The following is a 12,318-nucleotide window of genomic DNA, read 5'->3' as shown; positions in this document are numbered from 1 at the left end:
ATCTTCACCTCAGTCACAGCCCTCCAGCACAGTTTCCCATTCTTCACTATATCAGCACTTAGAATAACTACCTGGGAACTAAGCATGTTTCTTTATCTGTCTGCCTGGAAAATGAAAAAGAACCCAAACTCCACCATTTTTCCCCTGCAGATGAAGTCAGGCCAGAGATGTACAGTCACTCATCACTTGGCTCCCACTTTTCACATCCTTCCTCTTTCTCAGATGCCAGACTGACATTACAGAATTAACATCCAGCACCTTCTGCCTCTGAGTCAAGACTCTGCACGTGATAGGGGTCAGCAGCAATTCCCACGTGGCTCTGCACATGCTTTTCACAAAAGGCTTTTGGATTTTCAAGCCAAGAAAGCCCTTTCCAAAGGCCCTCACAAAAATAACAGGCTGTCCCAGGGAGCCAGGAGTTTAGCTGCCTAAAGCATTCTAAACTAATTTAATAAATTTTTAATTCAAAACATCAAATACCTTGAAGCTAAGTATCTCTACTGCAAGCTGGGCAATCAGCAGCTGAAAACAGAGGAAGAGCTGGAAGCAGAGGCCAATACCAAAATGATCATCAACTACCAATATGACACCAGCAGAAGCAGAGTTTAGTAGAGTTCTGGATATCATGCAAGGTACCTCTAGCAAAGTGATACTTACACTATTGTGTTTAAAAGTAGTGACATGGACACCCTGCTGAGGCATCACTGAAAAGACATCAACAGGCCTGGCCACCTTCAAGAATGAACCAGCTGCAGAGCAGACCTGCCAATGTGCCCAGGAAATTAATGTGGTTGCTGTGCCCAGTTCTGAGATGCTCAGCACAAGTCCACTGACACAGAGGATTGAGTTCTTTGCAAGATCTCCAAGACAGACTGAGGCTGAGGAAATGCTGATAAAAATACCTTTGCCCACCCTTAAGAAATGAAGGCTGATGGAAAACCTTGCCAGTCTACACACTCTCATAGGGTATAGAGAAGAGAGAGGCTTTCCACAGAGACACAGCAGCAGGGGAGGAGACACAATGAACAGAACACATGTGATAGTGGACATTTCAACTAAATATGGTAACATAAACTTTTAACCATGAAGGATGGTCAAACACAGGAACAGGGCATCCCTGGAGACTGGACAAGGTCCTGAATAACCTTATCTCTCTGAACACGGAGCTGAACTTGACAACTTCCAGAAGTCCTTTCCAAACTGTTATTCCATGAACATGTAAGAGCATGGCTTATTCAGCCTAACAGAGCAGAGCCCAAATTTGTGCCCTCTTTGGGACAACCCCAAACACAGCCAAAGCTGAAGCCTTAAACCAAAGGCTAGAGGTGATGAACTGGCCATTTAGGCCACACAATTTCTCTTCTCACAAGGCTCTGTTTCTAACCTAACCCAGAAATGAACAAAAGAGGCTCCCAATCAGGCTTCTTTCAACTCTAAGTCGGTTGTACAATCCCTGCTTATTATTTCAAGGCAATTTCACTTTGAGGCATATGCAAAGAGTTCAGCCAGAAGCAAGGAACCAAAAGGAACAATCTCATTCAATTTCCGAGCATAAGCTTCTACAGCTGCAAAAGGGAAAATTAGGCACAAAATGTGGACAAAGTAAAAAAAAAGAAATGCAAAGTAAAATCTGTACATATGGGGCCAGCAAAATCTGTGTTGTCTCAGGGGCTGCTCTCCCTTCACCCCACTCCCCCAAATACAGCAGCTGCAGATGTATCCTTGTATCTGTCAGAAAAGATCTCACAAGAAGAATATGGATTGTTTCCACTAGCAGTATAATAATGTGGCTTCAGATTCCTTTTTTATTATCACTGCCAAGAATCCAAAATAAAGAAGCTAAGAGTTAGGACTCTGAAAGTTTTTAAAGCTATAAATATTACAGAGCTGTCCTGATTTTTTTGTTGTTTGTTTACATATTACTCAAAAAACCCTACCCAAATCTGACAGGTCCAGGGGCAGCCAGCCAAGCACCTTTTCCCTGTTTGATCATGTCAAGTATCACCTAACCATGACACTTCTTGGGCTAAAGCACACAGGGCAAACTATTAATTTCTACAGAGAAATCCACCTACAGAGAATCCTACTGGCATAAACATCAGCCTTCACAAGACAAGGCAAGGGATCTGTGTGTATATAGTGCCAGATACTATATAAGAGAATTTATCCTCTTGATTACAATGTGGGGCTGATTAGCCCTAAAACCTTTCCTTTCTTAGCACATCTAGAAGCTCAGGGAGGCTCACATTCCTCCTGCTTTACTCCAGCCAGGAAGGCCAAGCTGCACAATGGAACAGTGAGACCACCCAGACAACAGCATGGAATAGAGACAAGGTCCCTCAGACCCACAGTGCTCACTGGGATGTTGTCACCCTCCCTGAAAGGAGCAACTCAAACTCAGCTCCTCACACCACACCCAAGGAGGTGCCTGGAACCCACAGCTTTGCCCTTATCACCATGGAAGACAAAAAGCACCCCAAAAGGCAAAACAAAACACACCAACCCAATCAAAAAGCACCCTGCCCCTTTTAGAAATAATATTGCTGGGCTTTTGTCACAGCACAACAATGTGCTCACTATATCAAACCAAGTAACAGCTATTGTAGCAGCTAATGAGTGACACTGTCCTCTGGACAGCTTTTCTCTACAACATGTGGTTTTCATTTTCTGTCTCTTGTCAGGATTTCTCTCCCTTTCTTTTATTTGACCTCCAGAAGATAATAAAATCATACAAAATCTAAAACTAACGAACCTTAGGTTTCTGGTATCCATTAACGTTCACATCCACAAAGCTGTTGATTCAACAAAATACTAAATAAGCAAAACTGGTCCAATTATAAGTTGTTTGGCCTGTATTTGTTAAGTTCTAACACAGTCTCTATAAACATATGTCTTCTGGTTGGTATTTCAGGAAGAAATCCTTAGAAGAATAATATTTTGATTAGTAACATGTGTGTTTTGAAAGACTAATACTGAACTCCAAGGGAGATTAAAATATGAGTAGAAACTATGAGCTAAATACACATATGTGCAAAGAGCTTTCATTCTCACTGACTGAAATGTCTGGTTACAAGTAATTTGTTTTTATTATTCAAGTCCTAATAGCGTGTGCTATTGACTTTTTGTAAAGTTAACTGATATTTATGAAAATATTCTGTTCTTAGAGAACCACTTTAAAAACTTCTTAAAAAAATTACCTAGTATATAACAGAAATGATGTCATTCTCTAGATTATTATGACACATCTCAAATGAACTTCCAAAAGATCCTAGTCATTTTAGGAAGTACCCAAATGTTGACCTCTTCTCTTTTTAGTCTTATAGGACTTCTCAATCAAGCAGGAAATAGAGATCAGCCAGAGAGTGTTTTTCATGAAATCACAATTATTTACACTCACAAAGGTATTGATTTACTTCAGGGCATCAAGCAATTCCCCGTGTGCAACATGCAATTAGGTTTTTAAATAGATGACCAACTTCCTAACCATCCCCTCATTCTTCTGCTACAGCTGGGCATTCAGCAGGGTTACATTCTTAAGTAGTTCCAGCAGAAAAAGTGCAAATGCATAGGTAAATGATTTCAATGTTACAGAGTACACAAGGGAACTTTACCCCAGAAGATTGTTTACAGTTGTTTTTTAAGGAAGCCAACAGTCTGGTTGTCTAGGATACCAAACCTTTCATTAGAACTTGTGATATCCAAGTGAAAATATAAACATGCAGATTTCCTTTAAACACACTCCTTTTTCACACCAAGGGAAAATATTCTCAGCTTTTTCTTACAATTCAGATGGAAATTTAAATGCAGAGATAGCAATTGTTCATTTCTGCTGAAATTCACTCCAATATATAATCAGTGCTCTAATTAAAGTTAACAATCATTTATCACTTTCCATGTAATGTTACAATTATTTCATGGCAACACAGAGTTGCAGCCAACAGAAGAGCTCTCACCTCGGTGTCATTTACGCTTTTGTCAAGCAGCTGAGCAAATTAGGAACAGTTACAGCTAAATACCAAACACACACTGTCAGCCATAAGGGCAGACTTGGTTACAATTACTCACTCTCAGTATCAGTGCTTCACTCCTGATGTAGTAACTCTAAATTCAACACGACTGCTCTTCACAAAAGATCAGGCTGGCAATTTACTGAGGAGACTGCTGGGGCACAGTGTCACTGCATGCACAAACACCGGGAATGGAAGCTCCTGCATTTCCAGGGAGACACCTGGAGGTGTCCTCCACCCAGCACAAACGTGCCTGCACATCTCAGCTCTCTGGGAAGCAGCACCCTCTGGCTTTCAAACCTCATCTATCAGCATCTGATTTGAAAAGAAGCCACAAGTTTAAAAGCCAGCCCCAAAAGACTGGTGCACCCTGATGGGAGGTACTACCCTAACCAAAACTTCCTGCTGAACCAGTGTTCCCATGAGTGCCAGCCAAGAGGAACAGGCAGGGGGAAGGGGTAAGAGAGATTCACCTCCATCACTCAAGTTTGGGCTGGAAGGGACCTTGACGCCCCTGTGGACAGCAATTGCTTGGGGTCTCAAGAGATAAGGACACAATTCCTCTCAAGAAAGTAATGGAGAAGATGGATCTATCATCCTATTCCAAATATAAATTTATCTGGGAAGCACATCAAATGGCACTGCAATTATTACTTGACTCAGGAGTGCTGAGGAACCTGGCATCTGCCTATGACACAGGACTTCTGGAAGCTTTAATCTGATCCAGAAGAGCAAGCCACACCAGTGTGAGCCCCATACTTTAAAGGCAAATCTAATCCCACTCTCAAACTTGACTACAGAGAGAAATCTGAAGATGTCACACTGCAGACAAAAGAATTACAGCATAATTCTGTATTTTTTAACCAGAACCTGTTCAATCTACTTAAAGGAACAACTACATTTAAATTTGGCTGTCACTGACGTTGTCTATCCCACCGTAACAACAAATTTTGAAGCCCCAGATGGGTTAATATTTATGAGAAAGTCAACAGAACATCAAACAGAACAGGAAACAGCATTTCCTGCCAAACTGTCTAAAAGCAGTCATACGTTAGCACTGCACTTTGCTGGCTTTTATTCCTGTTATCTTACAGACTGACATGAAAAAGCTAAAAAATCTGCTAAGCTGAGCCCAGGATAACAGCAACTAGAATGTATTATTCCTTAGTCATGGCTCAATTTTCGTTTCTTTTTGCACCCTTATGACAGAAAAAAGTATTTGTTAAATTGACCTTGTTAGCTAATGATAGCAGGATGTGTTTGGCATACTGGCTCTGGGGCATGTCTGCAGCTCTGACACTGACAAAAAAAGTCAGACAACTCTCTCACATTATCTTTTTTACCTCACAGATGTTAACAACAACCAGCTGCATTGCAAACTATGCAAGGTGGGTTCAAGATGTGCTGCTGGGGTGATGACAGACCCAGTTACACACAAAGCAGCAGCCCCTCATTGTGCATCACAGAGCTTTCACACCTCAGTTTTCAAGCTCTAATTACAAGTCATTTGCTGACTCTCATTCTTGATCACACAAAATCTTCCCCCAAAATAAAGAAACTCAAATTTCTTATCTGAATCCCTGACAGATCCTTTAGGATTAGGAATAAGGATCTTCTAAAATACACATTGGAAGCAGTGGTAGAAAACAGAAACCCAGAAGCCTTGGGACACAAAGGTCAAGCAGAGCAGCCCTTATACCTTGTTCTAGCACATCTCAGTAGGCATCATCATGGAATTTAAACGCAAAGTTCTTGTCTAAAGAAACCCTCCACAAACCAGGCATGCCACATTATTCCAAGGAAACTGATTTTAGCTCTATTCACTTTAGTCCATTTTAAAATATATAAATCCATTGATATATTCACATCACGACATGGAGTTGTCTTCTGCACTCCACTGAACAGAGAACCACTGCTTCCTTTAAGGAAACAGATAGTGGAAAAGTTCTTCTTTCAAGAAGAGTCTCCCAGTATTATTTGGACTATATTTTATCTGGTGAACAGTCATTCAAATAACAAATATCAATTCAAACCCATGTGTTCAATGCAAAACCTCACACTCAAACCAGAATAGAGGCCTATTACCAAAGCCAAAGGCTTTCCATTGCCAGTTTGGGGGAGAGAGGGGCAGCTGGGCAGAGCAAACCAGGGCAGCAGCTCAGCCAGAGGAGGAGCACAGAGACCCTCCATTCCCAGAACTGGCAAGGAGCATTCCTGGAAGAAGTGGGTTTTAATGTGGCATGGATGGCAGGCACAGATAGGGTGCCTGACACAACTGACACACTGTTCCCTGCACAGAGAGGCATTAACAGAGGCTCCAAGACAAGTGGGAGAGGCACACAAAGAACAACAAGGATCCAGAACTGGAAGGAGTGAGGGCAACAAAGCAGGGGGTGGGCAGATGTGAGAATGAAGAAATGAGAGAAAGATAATATTTAACTGCAACATACAGGCCAGGCTAGTGGTTTTGGAGGGTTCACACTGTAAGAAAAATTCAAGGAAATAAAAGGAGATAAACTTCATATTAAGGCATGTAAGATATTGTGTCCCACTGTACTACTGCTCATCCTTATAGCAACACAAAAAGCTTGTAACTTTTACCTGAAACCTCTCTGCAAACAGTTTTCTCCTCACCCTTTCTGAGGAAAGAATACATAGAAGGCAAAAAGCATTTCATTGCCAACATCCCCAGCCAGCTGGAACTATCATCACTATATAAAACCTCCCCAAAACTACCATTCCATCTTCTTCCATTTCCAAACCAACTGGAGTTAAACCACTTGGAATTGGTGTGTTACATGAGCTCCCTTTCTTTTAGAAAGTATACAGAAACATGGAAACGACTGGGTATGCATTTGAAATATAAAAAGGAGAACGAGGTTTCTGAAAGACACCTTTAGAAAAATAATCATCTACCCTGACTACAAATTTTTTGTTGTTTATATTAGGGATTTCCTAACATTACTGTTAAATCACAGGTTATTATTTCACCAGGAAAGCCAAATTTCTGTTAATGGATCTCCTGAATTTCTGTTTTGTAGGTTCTCTTACAAAACCTCCTAACCAGTTTTCATTTATTCAGGGGAAGCTGTGAGGATAAATTCATGCAGCACTAAAGAGACCGGTATAATTCAACCCTACTTAATGTTGTTCAACTTCGTTTCCACCAGTGCTCGTGATTTTAGCTGTTTAATGAAAGGGTGTCAGCAGAACAGAGGCACTGTGCAATCACACAGCTCAAAGAAAAAAACAACTGTTACTCATGCAAAAGGCAACTGTTGCCTAAAGTGAGATGCAGCTTTGGAACAGGCAGATGCTTTTTAGTGACTCGCTTTCAGAGGAGAGCTGTGCATATTTAACGCCTGCATTGCTTCTGTAATTGCTCTCTATCCACTGCTGGAAGTCCACCTGCTCCCCATGAATTGAAGGGGAAAAACGTGTGCCTATATACTGACAATAGAAACATGATGGCTCAGCACATATTTTACTATGCATTGCAAGTATGTGAATACAAAAGGTATTCACGCACCACATGCTATTCTAGAATAAATATCAAAGTCTGCTCATTACTGCTTTTAATACTTACTCATCACTCCCTTTCTCTCTGCACACAGAATCAGAGGTGTGACACAGGACTTGTTTTCCCAAGGTCTCTCCCTGTCACCATTGTTCAGTAGAACAAACTTTCATGTATTTTGTTCCATATAGCTTAAAGTTCAAAGCCACAAAACAGTTCTATCCCAAGGACGGCCAAATGTAGACCCCTGAACCACTTTGGAGACTTTAGACCACTTGAGGCTAAGTAACAAAAAAAAAGAAGAAGAAAAGAGAAGCCAGGAACAAGGCTGTACACTTGTATCTTCAAAGAGAGACTGAGATTGCTACAAATACCACAAGTTATTTATGGTGTGTGAAATGCAAGAGGCATTCCTAACAAAAGACATCAAGCCTGGCCTGTGCCATGGTACTCACACAGCAATGGGGAAAGCTCTTTCATAGGACAGGCTCCAAAGATGACTTATTATCTAAACAAGCACAGTCCAATCAATAGCCCCCAGGCTGACTTCAGCCCACCACTTTCACTCAGACTCAACAAGCTCTGAATCCTTTCTCCTGCACCTTCTCATAGCATGGAAAGGAGCACTGTGTTTGTTCCAAAGGGGAGAGAGAGAAGGGGGATGTGGAGGACTGGCATCCTGCCCTCCCTCAAACTGAACATACATTTTGGACAGTGTCTGGGTATAGGCAGCCTTTCCTTCCTCTATTCTGTTGACTTTTTGGCTCAGACTCCCCCCAGGGCTGCCAGAGCTTGCACGGGACTAAGAGGGAAAGAAGGCAGGGAGTAGAGAACGGGCAAGGAGAAAGCTGCAACAAGCACCTCACAGCAGAAGAAAGAGATGGAAAAAGTAGTTTAAGGCTTCGTTACACACCACTGTGGCCAGAGGATACCACAGCAGCCTTCCCCCTCCCTCTCCTCATGTCCCTCTGCCACGCACATGTTCTCTACCAGAGCCTGGCAAAATCTCAGATCACAGGAGAATCTTCTCACACTTTAAAAATACATTTTCTTCAAACCACGTCAACCTCTGCCCCTAAATCGCAAGAAAAACCTAATGCAGAACAAAGATCATTGAGGAATTTGCATCAAAAGAGAGGCACATTAACCCCTAGTTGAAATGTTCCAGGCAGCTTGTGGATAAAAGATGTTTTTAGACCTTGTCTGCAGAGCCACTGTGCTCCCCACGTGGGGAGGTTTTATCTCAGCCCTAGAAAAGCAGAGCCCTGTCATGTGCCATGTCATGCCACATGTTAAGTGTCACAAGACACTTAAGAGTCCAGAATTTCATTGCTGCCTATAAATTAGAAGTACACTCCTTAAAATTATCAACCTAAACTTGGTTACCAAAGCAGGTACATCTAGCATGGACAAGCAGTACATTTAGACAATGACAAAAAAAAAAAATAATCCAAAGATAATAGATTTTCTTTGTGCAATTCTAAACATTTTTAGTCACTCCACTTTCAGAGGATATTTCTGTATTACTCTTGTTGGTAAACAACACATAAAAAAAGGAGACCCTTTTTTTCCCTCTATCATATCCAATTCAATTGCATTCATTAAATTTCATTATCTCTACATCATTTAATTTAGGTCAACATGTCAAAGTAACCTAGGATCATGTTTGCTTTAAGTCAGCCAGCATTATTCTCCTACCTGAACAGCCCATTTCAGACTCAGTGACAGAATTGCCCTCCACTTCCTCCACACTCCATGAAGGAAAAAGCAGGGAACTACACTGCAATTAAAAAAATCACTGCAATGCTGACAGCATACTAAGCTTCTCTACAATGAATATTGTACAACTGCACAACAGCAATAAGGGGAAGATAGTCTAGCAATAAGTTAATTGTTATTTATTATCGAGTGCATTAGTAATTAAATATGTAATACAGCATATCTTTCAACTTTTGAGGTTTCTTTTTTCTTTCTTTGAGTCTTCACAGATAAAACCTTGTTTCACAGAGGCAGCAGAAGATTCCTTGCAGGGAGGTATCCATCCCCATTTCCCCATATTTTCCTGGGATGCCAATGACAGTAGCTGCAGTTCACCCTGCTCTCTGCACAGTATGAACCCACACACATCACAAACATACCCAGATTTCCCCATCTGATGTATTTTTATAAAATTTTAAAGAACATCTATATTATGTCATCTCAAAACATTACACTGTGTTCCAAAACATGCAATATTTGAGTACCAGCTGAAAAGTAACTTTACAGTACCCAGATAAAGAGGCTGAATGTTGAGTCCCAGAGTAAAGCTGGGAAGGAGAGGCTGGGCAGCACCACCTACCCTCAGTGCTCCAAGGGAACTCTCTTCCTGTGTAAAATTTAAAAACAAAAATGCAACATTGACCTCTTCCTGTCTGTATCATGAAGAAAAAAATAGTACCAGAAATTACAAGTAATCTACAAAAAATGCATTTAAGCAATGTGTTTAGATTGTGAATATGCATCACTGACATGAAGGAAAAACAATAATAGGCCACTTCCTTGAGCACCCAAACTAAAAAAATAGAGGAGAGGTAAGGAGACTTGGGAAATTTAAAAAAAAAAAAAAAAAAAATTAAAAAAAGGGAAGAAAAGTAGAAAAAGGCTTGCCAGCTCTGGAAGGCTTCACTGACACACATCACCATTTAACACTAATGCAGTTCAGTCCCCTCCTATTACACGGCTATTTGGAGCCTGTGCTCTGCCCAGAAAGGGACAACGTGAGCAGAAGACATTAACACTAAGCAAGCACACAAAGGACAGGCAGCCTTCAGTTTTCTTACATTGCTAATGTCAGAAATGAGAGGAGCAGGGGGCACTATGAAGCCAGGCAAAAAAATTATTCATCCACATGGAGCAGGACAACCTGTGAGGGGGATAAACTTAGAGACAATCATTCTGCAGCTTTTGCTATGGATTTATTGCATGAAATTGGGCAGTCAGCTCATGGTGTTTTGTTTTTCTAATCAACAAAAACACGGATAAAGTCAGCTTTTGCTAAAATAAGAACATACAGTTGTTATAAAACAGACAAAAAGTATAATTTAGATTCAGAAAATTATTGTTGAGTTCTGTGAAATGCAGGGAATCCTAAACTGGAAACATTATACACATAACAAGCAAGTCTTTGTCTAATAATCATATCTGTGTCACTACTCCATAGGCTTTTGACCTTATTCTAGAAAAGTTACAAACATGTTTTGTCTTCTGGAAGTGACATATGCACTGCAGAACTGCCTGTTCTAAACCACAACAATATTAAACTGTCTCTCTGTGTATCCATCCTCCTCCAAAGCCAACACAAGGCCTAATTTTCCAGCTTTTCTGTGCTCTTGATATTCATTCTCTCCCTCTCAAGACCCTTTATTTAACCTTGCAGGCAAAAGAAAAAAGTTAATGCAACTTTTATAAAATGAGAGCATTCTGAGTTACTCAAGCTGATTCACCTTCCATGAATTTAAAAGAAAGTGTTAGTCAGCTGACAGATGCAAGACAACAGTAAACCCCTGCATTTAGATCCAAGTGCCTGGGTCTCCCCACCTCCCAAATGACTGCCCAGGGGTGCACATTACTGGCTTATCTGCACAAGTTATTCACCAACCTGACGAAGCTTTCTTCCAGCTCTCTTCGTTTCTTTCCTGCGTTTTATCATCTTCTTCAGCCTCTCCTTCCCCACAAAGTCTTTTCTTTTTTCCCCCATTTTCTCCAATGCTTTTCTTCTTTCTAAATCATCTTCTTCCCTTCTCTGTCCCCACCCTCTCTGAGGCTCTATTCCCTTATCTCCTTTTCCTCATTTCTGCATCAATTTCACCCCCAGTGCCAGATGAAGTTCCCAGAATTGCTCAGAAGCAGACTTTGCCCCTTTTGTCTGCCTGCAGAGGAGGGAGCCTTGCAGCTGGAGAATGTGCAAGTAGTGCATTCTTGCCTGTACCCTTTGCTTGATTTGCCCTTACATCTGGGCTCCAGCAGCCAGCTGAAAGCAATCAGAGCCTTACCCGGGCCAGACCAAGTGTTCTTGGGATACCCCAGCTAAAAAACATCTACGGAAGTACTCATTAGGCACTCCAAAACAACAAAAAATTACTAATAAAGGGGACTACTTGCAAAAAATGTGTGTCTTTTGCTTGAGCAAATAAGGGATGCCACACAGGCTAAAAATGAAAGGTAAGTTTTTGAGTGTAGATTCATGAAAAAGGTTCACAGGTAAATTACAAATACAAACAAGTTATTTAATATTTCAACATTTCACAAGGTTGTTAATGTTCTAAATATGCCTGTCAAGTTGTCTGCCCTGAGCAAACCCTAACTCATCTCAAATGCCAAGGCCTGCCATATGACAAAACTACCAGCTCCAGACCTGCATGTGATACTCCCTCACACTGGTGTCATGAACAAACTCTCTCAACCACTAGAAAAGGAAGAGGCTTTCTCTGTATGCACATGCCCTTAAGATTACTGCACCAGTTTGGGGGTTTTTTTCACAGGAAAATAGACAAAAAATCTAGTGGCTGGTGTGTGAAGACAGTGCATGTGCACCTATGTACAAGCACACAGAGTCTGTTTTGGGTACAACGCCACAACAGACTCACTGCCTTTATAAATGCATTACTTGGGTTCACCCTGGACCAACAGCAGACATCAGAACATCCTCAGGAAAAAGGAATCTTTCAGTCCAGTTTCTGTCTTTGAAATAGCTCAGGTAACACTGTACCTTCTCAACAGATGAGGTTTTCAGTGTTATTTTATTCACAACATGGA

At 41.1% G+C, this 12,318-nt stretch overlaps 1 protein-coding gene across 1 annotated transcript in view; it reads right to left on the bottom strand.

Moving 5' to 3' along the window:
• The window catches only part of DOCK10 (dedicator of cytokinesis 10), a gene marked incomplete at its 5' end in the record, with an annotated part of 141,963 nt that extends 130,734 nt beyond the window's left edge, over positions 1-11,229 (bottom strand). The window contains one exon of the mRNA XM_083868214.1: positions 11,162-11,229. Within this exon, the coding sequence (XP_083724340.1) occupies positions 11,162-11,212 (51 nt within the window). The remainder of the gene's footprint in view (positions 1-11,161) is intronic.
• Positions 11,230-12,318: the final 1,089 nt, after the last annotated feature.

Source organism: Zosterops lateralis, assembly GCF_965231275.1.
Source record: "Zosterops lateralis genome assembly, chromosome: 10".
Taxonomy (NCBI): domain Eukaryota; kingdom Metazoa; phylum Chordata; class Aves; order Passeriformes; family Zosteropidae; genus Zosterops; species Zosterops lateralis.
This window is presented reverse-complemented; position numbering and strand designations above follow the sequence as displayed.